The following is a 23,321-nucleotide window of genomic DNA, read 5'->3' on the forward strand; positions in this document are numbered from 1 at the left end:
TGCACCTTCAAAGATGTTTTGACTTTAAAAATCACAGAACAGTCTAATGACTGTGACTTGAAAACTTTCACACCAAATATTGCTGGTGTTTTTTTCTGTTGTCATCTCAAATTCCTGCTCAATTTCTTGTTCTTGTTCAATATTCAGTGCTCAGTTTATTCAAGCCTTGATCAGCTCTATGCAAATATTTCTGATTTTTTACGACAAAATAAAAAGCTGTAAGAATAGTACTGGTGTGGGTTGTCGTTATCTTTCCAGTTACAGAAAGAAGGATTTCCATGGAAACAACACTAATGAATTTAGTGAATCATCACTTGATAACCACAGGAGAATTTCCTTTTCTGAATCACTATTATCGATAATTTGTATCTGATGTAAGTACAACATGTTAAAACTTTTCTGAACATTCTTATAACACAATTTTCTTCGCATATAACTTTCAAAAAACAATAGTTGAGACTCACAATTCTGTCATTATACATCACAATCGTTTCTACTAAAACTCTGATTCATTTAAGGTAGAACATGCCTCTGGGACAGATATTTGGACTTTCAACCTTTTACAAATATTTTCTGATATAATACCACTTGTGCCACATGTTGGGGTTCATTATAAAGCTCTTGGTGTAAGAAAGCCAGCTTAGTTTTTCGAAATTCAAAAATTGTATTTTCTCCGCAGGGATGGTGGCCATTTTGAATTTTAAATATTGGTAAATCTTGGGTTATTTGTTTCTCTAGTACCAAAATTTGCATAGTGAACCCCGATTTTTATTCTTGATTTTGAAAGAAAATAGTTGAAAGATTCCTTAAGGTTTGAGCAAAAGTTTAAGTCCTTCACTTCTGAGGTGCATACTGCCTTAACTGATACTGAGTCAGGTTCACTACACTGTCATGTATGTATACAATTATAGCAAATTGTGTTTTGAAGAAGTTGTGACAAATGCGGCCATTGTGAGTAACTTTGGAATTTAAGACTTTACCTTTTGAAGCTAAGGTCCTCTTGGACAAAAGAAAAGCATAAACAAATGTTTGTGAGTTTGAAAATAATACTGAGATGAAATAACTAGGTGGTTCATAATCTGGAAAACAAGCCAACTTGATTACAAGTTAAGTTAAACCCAGAAACCTTTGCTCATTTTTCCAAAGCAAAAAATCTTTAGATATTGATATTTTGCATTGCAAGATATTTGTTGTTAATTATAGTTTTAAAGATTTCCTCAAAACATAATGTAAAATGGTGGATATAGCAACTGTATGTATATCGGTATTTGTGTTTTATTGCACATGGTTGTTATGTTTTTTCTACGTCAAGACGGAAGGCAAGCAAGCCATTAGTTTATTCACGATGGTAATCACTGCATGTTTCAATGCAGCAATGTGCAAACATCCAACACACACAGGTTAGATGCATTCTAGCATCAGAGGGCAAAGGTCAAATTAGAGAAGCACTGAATCATAGAGAACGAACACAAAGAGACAGTGTTGCTGGATGTGAATGTCTTTTACAAACTTGTAGAAAGATTAAAATAAAGGAGAGCAAATAGAACAAAGTCAATAATGAGAGACATACCAACCAACATTCTGTGAACAAAGTCCTTAATAGGGCTATACTTGTTGTCAGGGACTCACCGTTGATCTCAAAGATCCTAAAAGGAACATCTTACCTTAACACCTTATCTCAATCATTCAAATCAAGGTTTTTGATTTCTGCTCACATTTTAATATTAATCTGCTTACATACATCCACGGTCAAATTTCACAAAAGACTGTATTTTCCATTATTAATTAACTTCGATTCTTGTTTAAATATTTAAAAACAAACAATGTGAGACTGTAAGAGTCAAGTCAGAACAAGTATTTTCATGTGAAATACAAAAGTGAAAGTACTGTCAACAAAATACTTTTCTTTGGTCTCACCTCATCATTATGCTTTCTTTTGAGTTCTTCTTGGGCATGGTCAATTTTTCGGAGACACTCTTCTTGGAATTGGCTAATTCTAGACTTGCTATTTGCAGCAAGTTGGTAAAGCTCTTCTCTAGAGGATAGTTCAGCCTGGAAGTGAAAGAAATGACACAAGTCAATCCCAGTGGACTCATTAAGTAGACACCCTCAGCAATGCCTCCCAAGTCAGTACCAACACTACAAGCTCTATCCCTGGGCTGCATCACTGGTTGGGTGCTTGTGAAAATCCATTTTGGTTCTACCTCCCATGTGGTTTGTATTTTTCCCTGCCACGCTGTTGATCTGAGGCTATGTAACACGCAGGCAGCCTGATATGTTCAAAGTTGACACTTTAACATTTGAACTGCAAAAAGAAAAGAAATGCCAACTTACGGAACTTGTCTGTAAGTTGACAGTTTTGTGGGAAAAGCTGCTCTCATGGGATCAAGAACTACACTTGCCAATCTATTGTATCGTCAGAGCCCTTCAAATCACAAAAACACCTGTCTAAATGGAAACAGGAAAAAGTTCCCGACAAAATTCCACACACTCTACTGCCCACCGGATTAAATATTCATAACATTTATGACATAAAAATTGTTTCATGTGGTTGTCATGCCAACACCGTAAAAAAACCAAAAAAACAAAAAAATTAAAGGCTACTGAAAAGGCAAATAGAAGAGGACATTGGATGAAATTTAACGATAAAAATCCGACATACAAAATTCCTGTCATACCAATTTTAAATTCAGTACAATAATGTCTCTACGTATTGTTGCCTACACAGTACTAAATTTAGGTTTTGTAAAACATCTACACAATAACTTTGAATAGCATTGTTTCTCTTTTTTTGCCCACTATGAAGACACACCCTTGTGTAGTTCACTTTTGTAAGAAAGGCATAACTCACCTAACAAGGTACTGTGACTAAACTGCTGATACTAATTTGAGAAACTGAATTACAAACATACAAACATTTGCCCCGATACTTGCCTACTTTGTAGTCTGGACAACAACATAAAAAAAAACAGTTAATGGAAAAAGCCAGGTGTATGCGGGTGAAATTTAGTTTTGTCACAGCAATTATTTAATTGGGCTTGATTTCATGAATTTTGCACAAGTATTTGAAAGGTACCCGTCAATCAAGTGTAAGAAATTGTTCAGGCAATGTTCGACTTGTCGGTAATTGTGTGCGCACTCAGCGCATTTTCAACTTTAATTGATGTCATTCTGATCGCCCCTTCGTATCTGACTATACACTTCAATTGTTTCCTTGTGGCCATGCTAAAATCAGATATTGATAGGAATACCAACATATCCCTAACGTTCAAAGATATTTCCATGTATGCTATATCTCATCTTTTTAACCAGAAAATGTCCACTTTTCCTCCTTAAACACTACTTAAAAAGCAGATGCATAAATAAACAAAAATACAAACAACTTAAACCCTTCTCTGGTATCACGTCGGTTCTATTTTTATATTATTCAAATTAATAAAATGTGATATCAAACGCATCAGGGGTCCTCCTTCTCTGCTAAATTATCTTCAGACAGTGGGGAGCAAAGAAATTAAAACTCCAACAACAGTAATATGGCTTCAGCAATATCTTACAACACAATTCTACAAGGTCTCTCTAATCATCTCTCATTTCTGTAGCTTTCCATTTGACAAGGTCTGAGTTAATTTCAATTAGGTCAAGGTCATGATGTTTAAAGCGGTGAGCGGGTGACTGTGCAACTATCTGTTTGATCTGAGTAATAATAAACACATTCCAGCAGTGCTAAAGAGTCAGTGCTTTAAACAATTCTGCAACACATGGTGGCCTGATAGTCTGCATTGTTGTTGACCTGACTAAGGTTAGCATTTAGAAACTCTATCCATCATCGGTAAACACAGTAATTAAAATTTCCAAAAATAGCTGTGGTATTTGAGGCATTCAGCCAGCTGACTTTATGAGGATTATTCCGCCAGGGAGTTTAATTAAAATCCCTGTGTTTGCAAAATTGGGCTGAAATTCAAGTTATTCATTTTACTAAACCCCATATGACACGTAAGCTTTAATTAAACAAGTATTCCTATATGTTTCAGCTCAGTCATTTCACTAACACCATCATAAACAAAGGCAACATTTGGACTTTTTCATGTTTTACCAATCTTTGCTACTCCTAATACATAAACACTTGAACTGTGGAAAGCTTAAATTTCCTCAGTCAGGCCTGTAATCACAAATGGTGTATACTTTTGTACAGCTGGAAGTTACATATTGTTTGGAGTTTCGAAGTCTGACCACATAAAATGAAGTGTTTCATTTGATAATCAGTCAGGTCGTAACGTTTGTTTATCTTAGCATATCTGATTGCTTTAAGTATTGAACATATAAAGTCTACTTTGACTGAAACTGACATACACGGTGCAGTTGTACATTTGATACTGATGTTTCAATCGCATTTCAGAGACAGTGAACTCCATGAAAGGGTCTATACTGAAGTCATCAGCCAAGGGCAGTTTCATACATACCACATATTAAAGAGCTAGGATATTGAACAGTTCTAAATTAACAAATGTCTAATTTGTAGGGGCATATAATCTTGCAATTTGCTTTCATGGGGGCAATGCCTGCAACTTCTGTCAAGGCCATGATACTGATCAGCTGGTGAGTTCTCGCCAGACACACTGCATGGCAAAACCTGTTAGACTGCCATCACACAGAGGGGAGGAGAAATTATCTTGACGGTTATGGTGCATTTCTTGAGGAAATGCGACAGCTAAATTTACAGCTGTGAACTTTTCTTTTGGATGAATAAAACTTTCCTTTCAAGAGAAAATGAGAAAATAAGAACATATGTGTACAGTCAAAAGATAATTTCCTCAACCCTTTGTGAGCTTCTTCAGTATTCATTGCTAACATTGGATACACACATGCAGATTATTCATATTGTTCATTTCAATGACATTCAATTATTTTTTATGAGGGCATTCCTGACTTTTATATATCAACTTTTAAAATATGCCATCAACGTTCTGAAAGGCTTAGAAAAGACATCTTTCACTTGTACTTTACACCTTCATCAATGAATTTTGAACTGAATCAATTAATCATATTTGTACATACAGTGTGGTTTGTATTTGAATATGACAGACTTGGACTTGAAAGCTACATCACAGTGGGGTGACCAAATGACATCCTCTAGAACAATGTGGAGGGTAATACAGTGCTGACAAAACTCAGAATTTTATTTGTATTCACATGCGTGTGTGAGGATATGAAAACTAGAAATGGGACAGGGGTTTGGTCACGAGACAAAAAAAAGTAAGAGGTGTCTGTGTGTGTGAACAGTAACATTGAAGTGTATATACAGTTTACAAACACCACACAATGAACATGCATGGTTATTGATGAAAGCTGAAATACAGACATTCATCTTTATAAGAAAATTGACAAAAAAAGTCAAAAGAGCCATTCAAGGAAAAATACATGTGCGTGCAGAGGTGATATTCCTGGTTGAAAGTCAACCAACTATTAAAGGATGCACACCTTTATCTAGACCAGGTGAATCAATGATTCACTAAATATTGCAGCCTATGACATGATAGTCAACCAATAAAGAACACATTAATATGGCCGTCTAGCGTTACACTGACTGGCATTGCTTTTCAATCCAACCTCATTATTTTTCTGCAAGCTTTGTGTCACATAATAATACTATTATCTCACTTCCCTATACCCTCAATATTGAAGTCGCATGTATATTGGAAGGTTCCATACAAACTGATTCTATACATACTAGACAGTTTGCTAGTTTAGTTGACTGCTGTATTGACTTGTTCATGTGTGCCAGCTAACGGTGTATTCGATTAATTCATGTTTGACAATGCAAGAGAAAGTACTACTGGCCCACATGTGTTAGCAGCCATTCAAATCCCTTCTAACCTGCTGCAAATTAATACATGTAGTACCTAAGTAGTTAAGTACAGAGGTTTATCCGTGTAAAAAACAAAAAACAAGTACACTTCAGTGTGACCTTTTGATTCTATCTCCTATTTTTGTTAAGATTTTTTCACTTTTTACTGATTTAAATTAAATAGCACTTGCTTTAAGGAGATGCAGGTAATATCTTTCAAATAGCACGGTACAGTTTTTCGGCATATTGCAAATATTTAGTAACATTTGATCTGAAAAGGAGAGCGGCAATTTTCAGGTGTGTCTGTTGGTAAAGCAGCCTTATGAGGGTGTTGCATCCGCACTCCTCATTGAAGTCTTTGTGAAGTGTGAAGTAAACCCTTCAAACATGTTAGTCTGTAGTTCTGTGGTAGCGTAGTCTTCCTAAGTTGATGTGTCGCAAAGCTTTAAACAGTTTTCCAAATATTTAAATGATGCAGTCTATGTAGTGGGTACAAGCATATTACATTTTTTGTAGGGAAAAATTAATCTCACTTGCTGTATATAAACTACATGTACCATCACTGTCAATACTGTATATGAATTCTGAAGACATTGACAAGTCCTTGCTAGTAGAACTTTTATTTTGTCTTTATTTATCATCTACTGTGATTGAGAGCAGCATAGGTTGTACTGAAGTCTGGGTCTGCTTTCCACTGCACTGTACAAATTGCTCAAAGAGACACTCTATTTTAATTACTTCATTAAGTAAACCCGTAAATGGAAACATATTGCCTCCAAGAAACTTGTTCATTCTCCTGTCTTGGTTCATCTTCAATGGACAGTTTGATGTTTACAGTGAAGAACTGCCTCTTTTTAACTCTAGGTCTGGTAGATTAACGTTCAGATAAATATTAAAGATAGGCAAAAACTGTTGAATAAGTAATGTAGGATTTATAGAAACACACAACAAAACAGGAAGTCTATACAAAGCTGACTACATATTGGGATGAATCTCATCTGTATTGTTAATTTTGTTGGGTTTTTCTTTCTCACAAACAACACTAACACATACAAAACGGCTCTAGCATTTGAATCATGAGTAAAAGGGTACATAAAGCTTTAAGACTGGCTTTAGATCTGACGTTAAGAGCTGTCTCACTGCTAATACATGATGCAGCTTATTGCATGAAAATCCACGGAAAAAAAGCTGTCATTATGAAGTTTTAGGATCACGCTTCCCAAACCCTGATATTATATTCGTTGAATTTCAGAATCAAACTTTGTGAATCAGAGTTGGATTTAATAAGATATTCTGGCAATGCCCTCTATCAGTCCCTGAAGGCTGCCTATTTAGAGCTCAATTCTTGGGATAACCTCTCTCGTTTTCCAAGTTGTGTTCTCCCCTGACAGGGAATCATAACTCTAATATACGGCTCACTTACAAACATTTCCATCCATAAAATATGGCAGTTTAGAACATACAGGCTACAAGATTTATGATTGAGAGCTTCAACAATGCTTTTATGATGTGATTTGCAAGGCTTGGGTCATCCTTTGTAATTTGATAATTTACTATACGTATTTCAGTTGGGGGGCGATTTAGCCTGTCGTATGCATAAATTTTACATTTTGTGGCAGTTGGCTAATGACCTCGCCAAAAGCACATAAAAATGAAATTGCGAAGTTGTTAATTAAATGCCTGTCATAAAAATTCCACATTAAGCACACTTTTGAATAACTGAGATTGAACATTAGCCAAAAATACTATTCTTTTAAGGTAATACAAACCTCGAAACTGAAAGTTTAAAACTTTTATTCACACTTCACACAAGTGAACTTTTAACTATTTTCTTCATAATCACATATAAAATCTGGGGACTCAGTAAACTTTTAGATTTGAAGAGCTAAGTTTCCTCAATTAACAAATATGTGAAACTAAAAATGGCAGTTTAATACTTTCTCTGTCAAAACTGACAGAAAAGTTGAAGTTTTTATTTTCATACCCACAAGACAGTGAACACAACTCCATGAGTGTCAAAATGACTCCACACAAACTGTAGATCAGTGAAGCATTATCAGATTTGGAGTCTTAAAATCTTTCCCCGAGGCATTATTCTGCTCTAATAGGTTGTGTTTATGCCGACCTGAGACTGACCACTACTATCAAGTACAATTTCTACATGGAAATTTCCTTAGACATGGACTTGTATAGCCATTATACCTAATTCAAACCAGCCTATGTCAGATACTGCAGAAAAATTCACCAACACATCAACTTTAAAATTTTTAGTAATTGGAATACGCAGATCCTGTGAAATATTCATCAATCAGTGACTTTGAAAAATTCAGCATTCATGTATATTCAAAGGGAGTAAAAATGCAACATTTATGACATCATTGCAGAAAAAATCTTGAAAATCTCCAAATCTATTCTGATTTTGACCTGGTATTCATTTAACAATAATTAGCTTGAGGCTGTATTTCCCAAAAGATTTGTATGAGTCATTTTGGTGTCATAAGTCAGAAATTTGTCACCAGATTGCTTACAAATTGAACTCATTACAGTTAAAAATTTCAAATTTGTACTTCTGTGTTTGTAGAGGATAGCAAAGTCTTGAAAAATTGATGGTTATTTTCTGAAACTCATGTAAAGAAAAATGTTTGCCATAAAATTTTTCATAAAATATACTACATACATAGATAAGAAGTATACATCTCATAAAGTGGCACTAACACAACAAACACCACGGTAAAAAATATACATAAGATTTTTTACAGAAATGTTTGATTTTTATTTGGTATTTTCAGCTGTGAACAGGATCAATAGTTCTAAAGTAACTATAAGCTGAAATATTCTTACGCAAAAAGTAACAGAAATGAATGAATACAGATGTGGCTAATTCATCACTATCTTAATTTGAAACTTAAAATATTCAAACCCAGAACCATGACATACTCATTGTCTGTATGTTAGTAAACCCACAATTTACAATTCTATAAACATCAATTTTTACCATTTCTTAAATTTGAACCATCGTAATGACTGAGTGAAAATTCATAAATTCAAATATCGAACACAACGTTTATGCAGTGAAGAAACTGCTTAAAGATGCCTACAAATGATAGTATATGAATGCTAATGAAAGACACTGAAAATTCAGGTCTACCATACTAGTGTTTTTCTAAGGATTGGGAAAAATAAGGATATCGTCCAGTAAAGATGGTAGTATTTCTGGTGTTCCCTGACATGATTGCTTTAATATTGTGTGTAAAATAAGAGAAAATACTGAAAATACCCTGGTAACATCTACCGGCATTCTCTGAACCAAAAACACTTCACGTCTACATAATGCAATACTGTTTTGACTATCACATTCTTCATGAAAAATGACACAAACGGTGACTTCACTGAAAAATTAATGCCTAAAGTTTCTCTGCTAATGAGAAGTTTGTATTGTATATGTATCTACCGTCTTGGTGTGGGATTGGAATGTCCTGCAACATTTACAGGAATATAATTTTATTGTTTAATGGGGGAAAAAAATTCTAAATGGAGTACTTTAACATTGGAGTGTAATTCTTCAATAGCGTTGTCAGTTTTAACTCTGTCAGACCATATCTTTAAGTCTGAAAGGGATTTCTTGAGTTGTGTATTAGCCATGCTGAGTTGAGTACCACTATTTATGTTATACCAAATTTTTCTTTCTGTAGCTGAGCCAATGATTAATGTATAACACTAAGCGCACTCATCATCTGATTGTTCTGTTCATCTAAGCCTCTACAGTAATTTACAATTTTGTGCAGGCAATGACGGTTTTTTTTGGGCAATCAGTGATATACGTCACCACATTAAGCTGGATGGTGAATTAAACTTTCCACTGACCGTTTGTGTGAAGCTCTGCCGAAAAAATACCAAGTTTGCTGACATGAAAATTGAGGTTAAATCATCCCGTTTGCATAAGGTTTCAGTTTGCTTTGGAAGTTGCAGCATTTGTATGATAATTGATCAGCGCACACATGCACAGCGGCGTCAAGAGAGAATCTTTCTCTTTCCGACTCTTTAATATTAATGAGATGCAAACCAGATATAAATCTCAGTGGCCATGAAGATAAAATATGAACTCATAAAATTACATGGAAATTATGTAAAAGTTGAAATGAGGTTGAAGGGATCATTAAATTTTCTCTCAAAAACAGCAGTGAACAACTCTAATGTTCACCCATCCAATTAAAATTGTAGATGGACAATGCTTTCAGAATTTATTATGCATCCCTTTTCTAATAAATTCTGTTCTACAAGACTAAGGAAAAGAATTGAGGATGTCACAACAAGGCAAGACATTTGAAGTAAATGTGTTGTGACAATAAAATAAGAGAATTGATACATTATTGATTGGTTGTTGCTATGTGAGTAGTGTTGAATCTCCAAAATCATTCTTTTTTTTTTCTCTGGGCACACTAGTGTTCTGATAATATTTTAGCGACGATAATATCAAGGAAAGTGAAGGGGATTAACTATGTCTCTATGTAGATGACAAACAGTCTCATTAGCAATAATGCAACAAAGTAACCCTGCTTTCAACATCTGCTTTGGCAATCTAAATCCTGTACTCATCAATGGTGTTAGCAGATTTACTTGGCTTTACATCTCCTTTTGAAAGCTGACATTCTTTCCCTCATTTTTTTTTCAGAGAGCGACTGACCTTAAAAAATGTAGAGAAACAAACAAGCTGGTTTTTGGACTGGCTTGCCTGACCCAATGACAGACAGTCGGCTTATATGTCAGCTGTTCCTTTTAGTCTATGCTAACCATTAGTAATGCAATTAAAACACCTACCCCAGCCAGCTCATTTACAGTACATAAAATAATTATAGAGCAGGCTCTGGATTAATTGCACTGCGCTCTGTTTCCAGACTTCAATTTATTCCAATTCCCAAATCTCCCCAGTGCAGCAGTTCCTCACAAAAGCCAGCTTATGACTTAGCTAATTGCTGCTCTTGCTAATTTGACTTAATTAAATGACACGGTGAGGTCACTGATGAATGCCAGGGTCATTAGAAAATCCGTGCACGCTCAGTTGGTTTGCTTTTTACCCCTCTAGCTTCAAGTTGTTTCTCTCTCCTGTTAATTTGCCCTGAGCAGGTCAAACAACAATATGTGGTTGGAAATGGGGTAAAAGAAGTCACTGGCACCTTGCCAATCTTGCAATTTGCATTAATGCCACAATGACACATAAGGTCAGTTTATAAATGCGGTGGCAAAGCCCTTGCAAACTGCTTATATGAAACAATGTTGAGATTAACTTTGTTAAACTCTGTTATTCTCGTTTATACTGCCACCGTCACAAAGACACAGCTTTTTGATTCTTTAGCTGAGACTTGCCTTTCTAAATCCATCACTTTTTTCCTCATGTCGATGTCGTTATTTCTTGAATCCAGAAAGGTGAAATAAATGAGAGAGATTATATCAGACTGAATAATAAATGTGCTGAGATAATATTTGATTGTTGTGACACTTCACCCACAGGAGAGGCATCCATTGCACAAATACGCAACTCATGAATCTCCAAGCCATAAGATTGATAAGCTAATCGTTCTATTTTTTTCTTCAGAGGGCTTATACTTATTTGTACCGCAGTGAAAACCTTGATTCAACAATTTGTACCCACAGTGAAAGAAACATTATGGGAAAATAGTCAATGTTGAAGAAGAGATTTTGAAAATCCAGCTATTCATGTTCCAGATTTTCTTTTTCCTCCATCTGACCTCAACATAAATGTTGCATAAGCTCCGATCGTTTTGAAAATTTTCAGTGTCATTTTTCACAAATGACTGTCACATTAACATCTTGCTGAACAGAAGAAAAAATTTTTGTCCAATCCTTTTAGAGGAGCCCGACACCTTGTTGTGAAGCCTCTGCTCACAAAGATAGAAGATTTTCCCCAATGGCAATGTCAGACAAAGGAATTAATTGAAGTGCACATATGGCCCTAAGCAAATTTGCAGCAATAATTAGTCAGGATATGAAACTTGAGAATCCGAACAATAGCTATCATTATACACTACATAATGACTCAAGAGGGCCTCCTAACTCATACTTGCACAAACGTATATGACAAGAGAAGATTAGTATGCAAATAACCCTGATCAACAGAAGGGAAGTAATGAGCGGTAATGTATACTGCCCTCTAGAGGTCATTTACAGTTTGGTTTGAACTAATTAATCCACCACCAGATGGCAGAATTCTCAAGGAACGATAATTCAAGAGTGGAATAAACTTTCTTTCAAAGTTTGAAACATATCTGAAAGATTTTGACATACATGAAGAAATTTTGCTTTGTACTGTTTCACAAAATACCATATGATTTTTGCATTTGCCTGTTGTTTTATAACGACAACTTTGCCCTCTCTGAAGCATATACTGAGACATTAAAGTTACGATCAAATAAATTCTGTATACAAAAGATATCCTTTGAAGTCTTGCATGATACATGCGCATGATACATGTCTCAAATTATTTCATGTTTTCAGAAAATTATAGAAAATACAGTATCAACAGTGCCTCTTGAAATTAGATGATAACAGTTTCCTATATGAAAATGCACTGTAAAATATGTCAAGCAGTATGCAACAGACAGAAGAAATGATTGAAAAGTTTCTGTGGAGCAGTGTTGTCTCCAGCCAGAATTGGTGGTCAACCAGTTATCCCTGGAGTACACACAATTGGTGGTCAACCAGTTATCTCCAGAGAATAATGGCTAACACTCTGGGAATAAGAGGCTTACACATGCACAATACAGCTTACCCAAATTTCAAAACCCCTTGTTAATGAGATTAGACTTACATACAGAACCTTTAAACGGGAGGAGGGGAGGATTAAAAAGCAATTGTGCTAAGACACTCTCTGCGTTTAATTTTGAAAGCCTGAAGAAGATAATAACACCGATATTTATCTTATCTACTTTACAAGTTACATAAAGATGCAATAACTTTTATTTAAAAGATTGGCATGAAAAAAAATACGAGGTTGTTACGAAAACACCGCCAAGGATGGACGTTAGCATAGCATTTTGCCTAACCAACGTTTGAGTACATTGTGTGTGGTATTGTCATGATAGCTTTATTATTCTACCAGTATATCTCACATTCTTGACTGGGACTCAATTAGGCTATATAGTAACAGCTTTCATGCAATGTAAGCAGTTTTTCCTTTACATAATATATGATGAAAATACAGGACATTATTGTGGATGCACTTCCAACAGCCTGTAACTACACATACAGAGTGTGAGATACATTCTGGTAATTGTTCAATGGATCCCTTGAAACCATCCTTAGTGAACACAATGCACACAATGAACACAATGCACATGGGGTCCTAGAAATAGTTAATGTTACGGAAAGTTTGTTCGGTACAGCTGTTTCAGCCCACATAAATATATATTATCCTGAATCTCAATGGTAGATGTATAATAATGTAGGCTATGAGTGGTTACTCTGACTCAACCATGATTTTTCTGCTAATGTGCAGCATGGTCGGAAGGTTATAACTGGTTGGTCATTTGTCATTATTAACAGCAACTTAGGGAGTCTATTTGTATTATTCAATTGTAAAGGAAAGATTCAGCCAACCTATTGGATAACAGCTTCCGAGACACTGCACATTAGAGCTGGATTTTTTGAATGATATGTAATGCCATGAGGAACGTTCAAAAGAAAGGCTACAGAATACTGGTAACATTTATAGTATAAATGTGTATACAAATTATACACTTTCTCAATTTCATGCAGATGTCAATGTTTCTTGATTTGTACAAATGCAAGGACAAACTTTTCACAACTTCAATGAAACTACCAGTAGAGTTTTACACAAAATCTTACAACCTGACATACAACTGGAATAGTACATCATAGAATATGGTCCTTCAGTAAAACTATACATATTGTGCTACAGTCTTGATGAAAAATGATAAAAAGACACCTTTCACATCCCAAAAGCACCAATAAACCTTATCTCTCTGACTAAAATCAACCATTTCATGCTTGCACAAACTTCACACAAAGTTTCTTCATTGGATACAGCCATTACTTTCATAATATGATATGCAAATAGACAAAGATAAGTCTCTTTTTTATCACCACTAATAACATGTTAGTCTTGTACCAGGTAAGAAAAAGAAAGTAATGTCTATGAGAATGGTATTTTACATAGATTATGTGAGATTTAAAACATTCAAGTGGTCCTTTTCTGTCTGTGCTGCTTTAGAAGACTACATGTAACTGAATAAATATTATGGTGTTTCATTGAAAAGTGTCCCATACCAGTAAATACCTATAGCCTCGTTGCCACATCGGTTAGGTACAAAAATGTAGTACTTTCTACCTCCAGTCTTCTGTAAATCCTTTCATAATTGGAATACCAGCCTTGCTGGCCCAGACATGCTACCAGTTGATCAACAATATCATCATAAACCCAGTCATATAACATTGATTTTGGAAATGAAAATGAAAGGACAACATGGCAATAAAACACATAAAATCACCTGTCTCCTCTACTGCAACACCATGCCCTGCTAGCTTCAAATAAAACACTACTCCACAAACATTCATGAATTTGATGCACTGTTAGTCTTGAAAAGTTTTCCATCTTTTAAAAGATTTTCATATTTCTGTGGCTTATTAATTTCATGACAATGGTGTACATGCAGTATGGTCAACTCCTTATATTTTTTACCACTTTGTCAAACAATCAGTGATTTGGTCAGTTACCATTTTACCACTTTGTCAAACAATTCAGTGATTTGGTCAGTTACCATTTTACCACTTTGTCAAACAATCAGTGATTTGGTCAGTTACCATTTACCACTTTGTCAAACAATCAGTGATTTGGTCAGTTACCATTTTACCACTTTGTCAAACAATCAGTGATTTGGTCAGTTACCATTTTACCACTTTGTCAAACAATTCAGTGATTTGGTCAGTTACCATTTTACCACTTTGTCAAACAATCAGTGATTTGGTCAGTTACCATTTTACCACTTTGTCAAACAATTCAGTGATTTGGTCAGTTACCATTTTACCACTTTGTCAAACAATCAGTGATTTGGGTCAGTTACCATTTACCACTTTGTCAAACAATTCAGTGATTTGGTCAGTTACCATAAGTGTTTTGCTTGTACACCATTCCTACAATGTAAATGTACAACTATGGCGCGTAATCAAGGCCAATATTCTAACTCCCAATTTTCAACTATACAAAGCGACATTCAACATTCAAACTCCCCATTTTCAACTATACAAAGCGACATTCAACATTCAAACTCCCCATTTCAACTATACAAAGCGACATTCAACATTCAAACTCCCCATTTTCAACTATACAAAGCGATATTCAACATTCAAACTCCCCATTTTCAACTATACAAGTCATAGGTCCCTCTAGACCACTAGCCAGCGAACACAAGACAAAATTAGCATACATATAGTCAAATACGACTTTAAAAAATCGTCGGTGTCATTTTACATGAAACTACTTATCACTTTGTTAGGGAGTCCCAAACATATGGTGACCTCGCAGTTAATTTTGGACGAACACCGGGTTCGTTAGTGACCACGTCAGTGGTAGTTTGTCTAGGCTGCTACTTGACCTTGACCTTGACCAGCCCGACAGACGGGGAGATGTGTCACGTAGGTGTGAGAGTCTTGTTAGACTTTTGTCACAGTTAAGTGGCATTTGAATGTGTAGTGAGCGTATTGTCCAGCTGGTGCAAGCCGCTCAACGGGAAATACATGATGTTGAACATAGTGGTCACGGTGTAATAAAGGGAAAGTGGCTTCACACATCAGCCATCTCGTCTTGTATGTGCTTTGGTGTGTTTAGTGTTAGCTCTGCATTGCAGCTGAGGGCTGTGTGTTACCGGCGTTATACGGCCTCCCACTACATGTGGTGGGAAGCCGTATAACGCCGGTAACACACAGCCCTGCCTAGCCCTGCGTACGATGCTGTGTGTTCCGCTACAGCTAATCGCCACGCTCACCAGGCGATTAGCTGTAGCGGAACACACAGCATCGTACGCAGGGCTAAGCCCTGCCATGCAGAGCTAGTTTAGTGTTTGAGTTGTGTTTTGGCTGTAATAGTGTGGAAATTAACAAGCGATTTGTTAATTTTAAAATAAGCCATGGCGAGCCACGCATGCATGCTCTTGATTAGACGACATGATAGCGACCGAATTAGGCCTAAGTGATGGCGGAGGTCGGCGGTAAATCTTGATAGCACCACAAGTGTTTCCGGGCCATATTTTTGGACCCTCTAGAACATCACATAGGAATAACTCCGAAATGTCATATGACGTATCTATGACGCGTTCTGACGTAGTATAGCCCAGAAGGAAAACGTGGGTAACTACAATGAAGCAAGTTAGGGATGCCTAGGGAGAATGCGAATCCTAAATGTTGAGTTCGAGAGTTGAAAATGTGGAGTTCGAAAGTTGAAAATGGGGAATAGCAATCCCAAATGTTGAGTTCGATAGTTGAATGTTGAGTTGTAAGCTTATAGTTGAAAATGGGGAGTTTGGATGTTGAATGTCGCGTTGTATAGTTGAAAATGGGGAGTTTGAATGTTGAATGTCGCGTTGTATAGTTGAAAATGGGGAGTTTGAATGTTGAATGTCGCGTTGTATAGTTGAAAATGGGGAGTTTGAATGTTGAATGTCGCGTTGTATAGTTGACAAGTCATCGTTGATGACACAGTCCCCGCTTGTCCATTTGTTATAATCTTTGGTGTCTAGGTAGCTGTGGTCTAGGTCGCTGTGGAATGACATTGATGCAACGGGTGCATCAGGCCTGTGACTTGCATAATAAAGTAATCTGAGGAACGTTCAATAAATGACTCATCTCTGCCGGTAATGACCACTGAAGGAACTTTTGATTACATCACACATAACGATGCCCTCACTGCCTCTAGTGTCATGACGGCACATACTATACACATGGTTTGGTGGAATTTTCGAAATGCTATGGGATTGGGTATGTTGTTGTAATCAGCCATCAGCCATTTCGGATCATATAATGAAACAATTTAATGTGCACAAGAATGCAGCCATAGTATTTTATCTTCGTATCACGTTTGAACAAAATCAGTCCATCAAGGGACAGTGACCTATGTTTATGTTTCAAAGACATAAAAAAATCACACCAAAATTGAAATCAAATGGCTGTCTCTTGACCATATGGATCATAGCACAAAATTAGTAGACATGCATATGTATGCCATAGTACTTTATCTTTGTACCAAGTCTCAACAACATTGGTTAAGGAATATTTGCATATGATTATTAACCCCAAAGACATGAAAAAATCCAAAAAAGACCATCTGGCAGAGATATTGGAAAAAAATTCACAATCTGGCAGCCATATTGGAACATGTCACGAAGTAAATTGACATGTATGCCATAGTGCTTGATCTTTGTGCCAAGTTTGGACAAAATGGGTGTAATGACCTTTGAATTATGCTTCAAAGACATGCAAAATTCCAACAAAATGGCAGTTCTGCAGCCATATTGGATCCTATCGCAAGGTTAATTGATACATGCATATGCATGCCATAGTACGTGCTTTGTCTTTGTGCCAAGTTTGAACAAAATCGGTTCAAGGATGTTTGAGTTACGGTTCAAAGACATGAAAAAATCGCAAAAAATGGCCACCTGTCAGCCATATTGGATCATTTCACAAAATAAATTGGTGTTCATATGAAGGGCATACTGTTTTGCTTTTGTGCCAAATTTGAACAGAATCGGTTCAAGAATGTCTGAGTTATGGTCCATAGACATGAAAATCGCAACAAATGGCCGCCTCACGCCCATATTGGATCGTGTCGCAATATAATTTGACATGCATGTGTAGGCCATAGTGTTATGCCTTTGTGCCAAGTTTGAACAGAATCAGTTCGAGGATGTTTGAGTTATGGTTCAAAGACACGAAAAATCGCAAACAAAATGGCCGCCTCGCGGCCATATTGGATCGTATCGCAAACTAATTTGACATGCACATGTAGGCCATAGTGTTATGCCTTTGTGCCAAGTTTGAACAGAATCTGTTCAAGGATGTCTGAGTTATGGTCCAAAGACATGAAAAATCGCAACAAAATGGCCGCCTCGCGCCATATTGGATTATATCGCAAAATTATTTGACATGGATATGAAAGCCATAGTGTTATGCCTTTGTGCCAAGTTTGAACATAATCTGCTCAAGGATGTCTGAGTTATGGTCCAAAGACATGAAAAATCGCAACAAAATGGCCGCCTCGCGGCCAAATTCGATCGTATCACAAAATAAATCGACGTGCATCTGTAGGTCATAGTGCTATGCCTTTGTGCCAAGTTTGAACGAAATTGGTTCGGCAGTGTCTGAGAAACTGTTGATGACGGACGGACGGACGGACGGACGGACGGACGGACGGACGGACGCACAGACGGGACCCAATCTATAAGTCCCCGCCGGACTTCGTCCGCGGGGACTAAAAATGGGGAGTTTGAATGTTGAATGTCGCTTTGTATAGTTGAAAATGGCATTAAGGTGCGGAATTGTGTTTTATCGTTTTTAGAAAGTTTAGCTGGAAGTTTAGAAAGCTAAATTAGAATTGTCTAAATCTAAATCTAAACTTAGAAAGTTTAGCCAGAAGCGATAATTATCGCTTTCTAAATAGCGTTCTAAGTTTAGAAATTAGCTGAAGTTTATAGTCGGGCCTCGGGTGAAAACATTTTTCCAAGGATATATCGGATAAAAACGATAATTATCACTTTCTAAATAGCGTTCTAAGTTTAGAAATTAGCTGTAGTTTAGAAAGTCGGGCCTTGAGTGAAAAAATTTGTTCGAGGATATATCGGATAAAAACGATAATTATCACTTTCTAAATAGCGTTCTAAGTTTAGAAATTAGCTGAAGTTTAGAAAGTCGGGCCTTGGGTGAAAAATTTCTTCCAAGGATATATCGGATAAAAACGATAATTATCACTTTCTAAATAGCGTTCTAAGTTTAGAAATTAGCTGAAGTTTAGAAAGTCGGGCCTTGGCTGAAAAAAATGTTCTAGGATATATCGGATAAAAACGATAATTATCACTTTCTAAATAGCGTTCTAAGTTTAGAATTAGCTGTAGTTTAGAAAGTCGGGCTTGGAGTGAAAAAATTTGTTCGAGGATATATCGGATAAAAACGATAATTATCACTTTCTAAATAGCGTTCTAAGTTTAGAAATTAGCTGAAGTTTAGAAAATCGGGCCTTGGGTGAAAAAAATTTGTTCGAGGATATGTCGGATAGAATCAGGAAAATACTGTATCAGTTTTGCCAAGCGGTAAATCCAAAGCTCAAATGTGATTTTTTCCATAAACCCGCGAGAAAAGCACCCCTTATTGAATTGACCATTTCAACGGGCAAGAATTGAATGTCATGAAGTAGAGAAATGTGGCTCTGAGTGAGCGATGACGAAAAATTGTGAATGTTTATTCTTTGACCGTCAAAAACAAAGACTGTCAAATAGCCACCGCTAGTGTTAATGACAAATAAACCAGATGTGTGACGTGAAGACGAATGTAAATAATCAAGCATGACCAATGTGTGTTCAGACACAGACAAGAAGAGGGTCAGATAGTTCCACGACAATCGTGTCCATTGTGGTGCAAATTAATGCTAATAGCCTTATCAATGCCTCATTAACATTAACTTGAAGCACAAATTGACGCGCGCGATCGTAATTGAACACACCTTGGTCATTAGAACTGTGGTAGTATTGTTCCATTTTTGGTTTAATGGACAAGCTCATTTGAGCTTTGGATTTTAAAACTTACTTCTGGGGGAAACTGATAGTATTTTCTGGTTTTACAAGAAAACTCCAACATACTCACACTTTTTACTTTAATAAAAACACTTGGGAATATACAGATGACAACAGAAACGTTGTATCAGCCTTTTTTCCGACATATTCTTGGAAAAGTTTGCGGGACTTCATCTCACGCACTCCACATTTCACTGTGAGCACGCAGCCTGGAGATGGCAGCCTGGCCGGCAACACTTTTGATAGGGCCAATGCATTAATTTGGAGGTACTATCTCGTCGGTCTATTGGACAAGTCACATTTCAGCTTTGGCTTTTAGAACTTGCTTCTGGGGAAAACTGATAGTATTTTCCAGGTTCTACAAGACTGCTCCTACAAGCTCACACTTTTCCCCTTGAAACACTAGGGAATATACAGATGACAACAGAAATGGTGTACCAACGTTTTTATCCTTGGAAAATGTTTTCCACTGACTCCGACTTTCTAAACTACAGCTAATTTCTAAACTTAGAACGCTATTTAGAAAGCGATAATTATCGTTTTTATCCGATATATCCTTGCAAAACTTTTTCCACTCCAACCCCGACTCTCTAAACTACAGCTATTTTCTAAACTTAGAACGCTATTTAGAAAGCGATAATTATCGTTTTTATCCGATATATCAAGGAAAAATTGTTTTCACTTCAGGCCCCATTTTCTGAATGATTCAATCTCTTACTGTGAGCACGCAGCTGGAAGATGGCGGCCTGGCCGGCAACACATTTGATAAGACCATTAGCATAAATTTGCATTAATCAGCACAAATGGACGCGATCGTTGTGGGCAAATCTCACCACACCTTGGCAACCACAGGGGCAACACGTTTAATAAGGCCCTTAGCATTAATTTGCACCATTACTTAATCTGCACAAATGGACGCGATCAAGATAATCTCAACACACCTTGGTCATTTGAAATGTGGCAGTACATTATGTACATTCGTCTCCACGTCAAAGATCTGGTTTATTTTTCATAACACGTAGTCTAGCCGGGTGGTTATTTGACAGAATTTGTTTTTGACGGACAAAACAAATATTTACAATTTCTCTTCACAAATTGTGTTTATGCTGACTCACTGTCATATTTCTCTACTTCGTAACATTCAACTTCTTGCCAAACGCAATGGTCAATTTTATAGGAAGTATGCTCTCTCGGGGTCTATTGGCCAAGTCATATTTGAGCTTGGATTTTAAAACTTACTTCTTGGGGAAACTAATAGTATTTTCCTGGTTCTACAAGACTACTACTACAAACTCACACATTTTCCCTTGAAACACTGGGAAAACATTACAATAGAAATGCTGTACCATCGTTTTTATCCGACATATCCGGTGAGTTGTTTCTCAACGTAAAGTTCAACTTTCTAAACTACAGCTAATTTCTAAACTTAGAACGCTATTTAGAAAGTGATAATTATCGTTTTTATCCGATATATCCTTGGGAAACTTTTTCACTCCAAGCCCGACTTTCTAAACTACAGCTAATTTCTAAACTTAGAACGCTATTTAGAAAGTGATAATTATCGTTTTTATCCGATATATCCTTGGAAAAATATTTTCAACCTAAGTCCCGACTTTCTAAACTTCAGCTAAACTTCAGCTATTTTCTAAACTTAAAACGATATTTAGAAAGTGATAATTATCGTTTTTATCCGATATATCCTTGGAAAAAAATTTCAACCTAAGGCCCGACTTTCTAAACTTCAGCTAAACTTCAGCTAATTTCTAAACTTAGAACGATATTTAGAAAGTGATAATTATCGTTTTTATCCGATATATCCTTGGGAAAAAATTCAACCTAAGGCCTGACTTTCTAAACTACAGCTAATTTCTAAACTTAGAACGCTATTTAGAAAGTGATAATTATCGTTTTTATCCGATATATCCTTGGAAAAAAATTTTCAACTTAAGTCCCGACTTTCTAAACTTTCTAAACTTCAGCTATTTTCTAAACTTAGAAAGCTATTTAGAAAGTGATAATTATCGTTTTTATCCGATATATCCTTGGAAAAAAAATTTCAACCTAAGTCCCGACTTTCTAAACTTTCTAAACTTCAGCTATTTTCTAAACTTAGAAAGCTATTTAGAAAGTGATAATTATCGTTTTTATCCGATATATCCTTGGGAAACTTTTTTCACTCCAAGCCCGACTTTCTAAACTACAGCTAATTTCTAAACTTAGAACGCTATTTAGAAAGTGATAATTATCGTTTTTATCCGATATATCCTTGGAAAAAAATTTTCAACCTAAGTACCAACTTTCTAAACTTCAGCTAAACTTCAGCTATTTTCTAAACTTAAAACGATATTTAGAAAGTGATAATAATTGTTTTTATCCGATATATCCTTGGGAAAAAATTCAACCTAAGGCCCGACTTTCTAAACTTCAGCTAAACTTCAGCTAATTTCTAAACTTAGAACGATATTTAGAAAGTGATAATTATCGTTTTTATCTGATATATCCTTGGGAAAAAATTCAACCTAAGGCCCGACTTTCTAAACTACAGCTAATTTCTAAACTTAGAACGCTATTTAGAAAGTGATAATTATCGTTTTTATCCGATATATCCTTGGGAAACTTTTTTCACTCCAAGCCCGACTTTCTAAACTACAGCTAATTTCTAAACTTAGAACGCTATTTAGAAAGTGATAATTATCGTTTTTATCCGATATATCCTTGGAAAAAAATTTCAACCTAAGTCCCGACTTTCTAAACTTCAGCTAAACTTCAGCTAATTTCTAAACTTAGAACGCTATTTAGAAAGTGATAATTATCGTTTTTATCCGATATATCCTTGGGAAAAAATTTTCAACCTAAGTCCCGACTTTCTAAACTTCAGCTAAACTTCAGCTAATTTCTAAACTTAGAACGATATTTAGAAAGTGATAATTATCGTTTTTATCCGATATATCCTTGGGAAAAAATTCAACCTAAGGCCCGACTTTCTAAACTACAGCTAATTTCTAAACTTAGAACGCTATTTAGAAAGTGATAATTATCGTTTTTATCCAATATATCCTTGGAAAAAAATTTTCAACCTAAGTCCCGACTTTCTAAACTTCAGCTAAACTTCAGCTTTTTTCTAAACTTAGAACGCTATTTAGAAAGTGATAATTATCGTTTTTATCCGATATATCCTTGGGAAACTTTTTTCACTCCAAGCCCGACTTTCTAAACTACAGCTAATTTCTAAACTTAGAACGCTATTTAGAAAGTGATAATTATCGTTTTTATCCGATATATCCTTGGAAAAAAATTTTCAACCTAAGTCCCGACTTTCTAAACTTCAGCTAAACTTCAGCTATTTTCTAAACTTAAAACGATATTTAGAAAGTGATAATTATCGTTTTTATCCGATATATCCTTGGAAAAAATTCAACCTAAGGCCCGATTTTAAACTACAGCTAATTTCTAAACTAAGAACGCTATTTAGAAAGTGATAATTATCGTTTTTATCCGATATATCCTTGGAAAAAAATTTCAACCTAAGGCCCGACTTTCTAAACTTCAGCTAAACTTCAGCTAATTTCTAAACTTAGAACGATATTTAGAAAGTGATAATTATCGTTTTTATCCGATATATCCTTGGGAAAAAATTCAACCTAAGGCCCGACTTTCTAAACTAC

At 35.9% G+C, this 23,321-nt stretch overlaps 1 protein-coding gene across 1 annotated transcript in view; it reads right to left on the reverse strand.

Moving 5' to 3' along the window:
- Positions 1-23,321, reverse strand: part of LOC139147183 (golgin subfamily A member 6-like protein 7) — an 86,862-nt gene that overhangs the window by 53,396 nt on the left and 10,145 nt on the right. The window contains exon 2 of the mRNA XM_070718119.1: positions 1,918-2,052. Coding sequence (XP_070574220.1) covers positions 1,918-2,052 — 135 coding nt within the window. The remainder of the gene's footprint in view (positions 1-1,917; positions 2,053-23,321) is intronic.

This window comes from Ptychodera flava, chromosome 13 (genome assembly GCF_041260155.1).
Source record: "Ptychodera flava strain L36383 chromosome 13, AS_Pfla_20210202, whole genome shotgun sequence".
NCBI lineage: Eukaryota > Metazoa > Hemichordata > Enteropneusta > Ptychoderidae > Ptychodera > Ptychodera flava.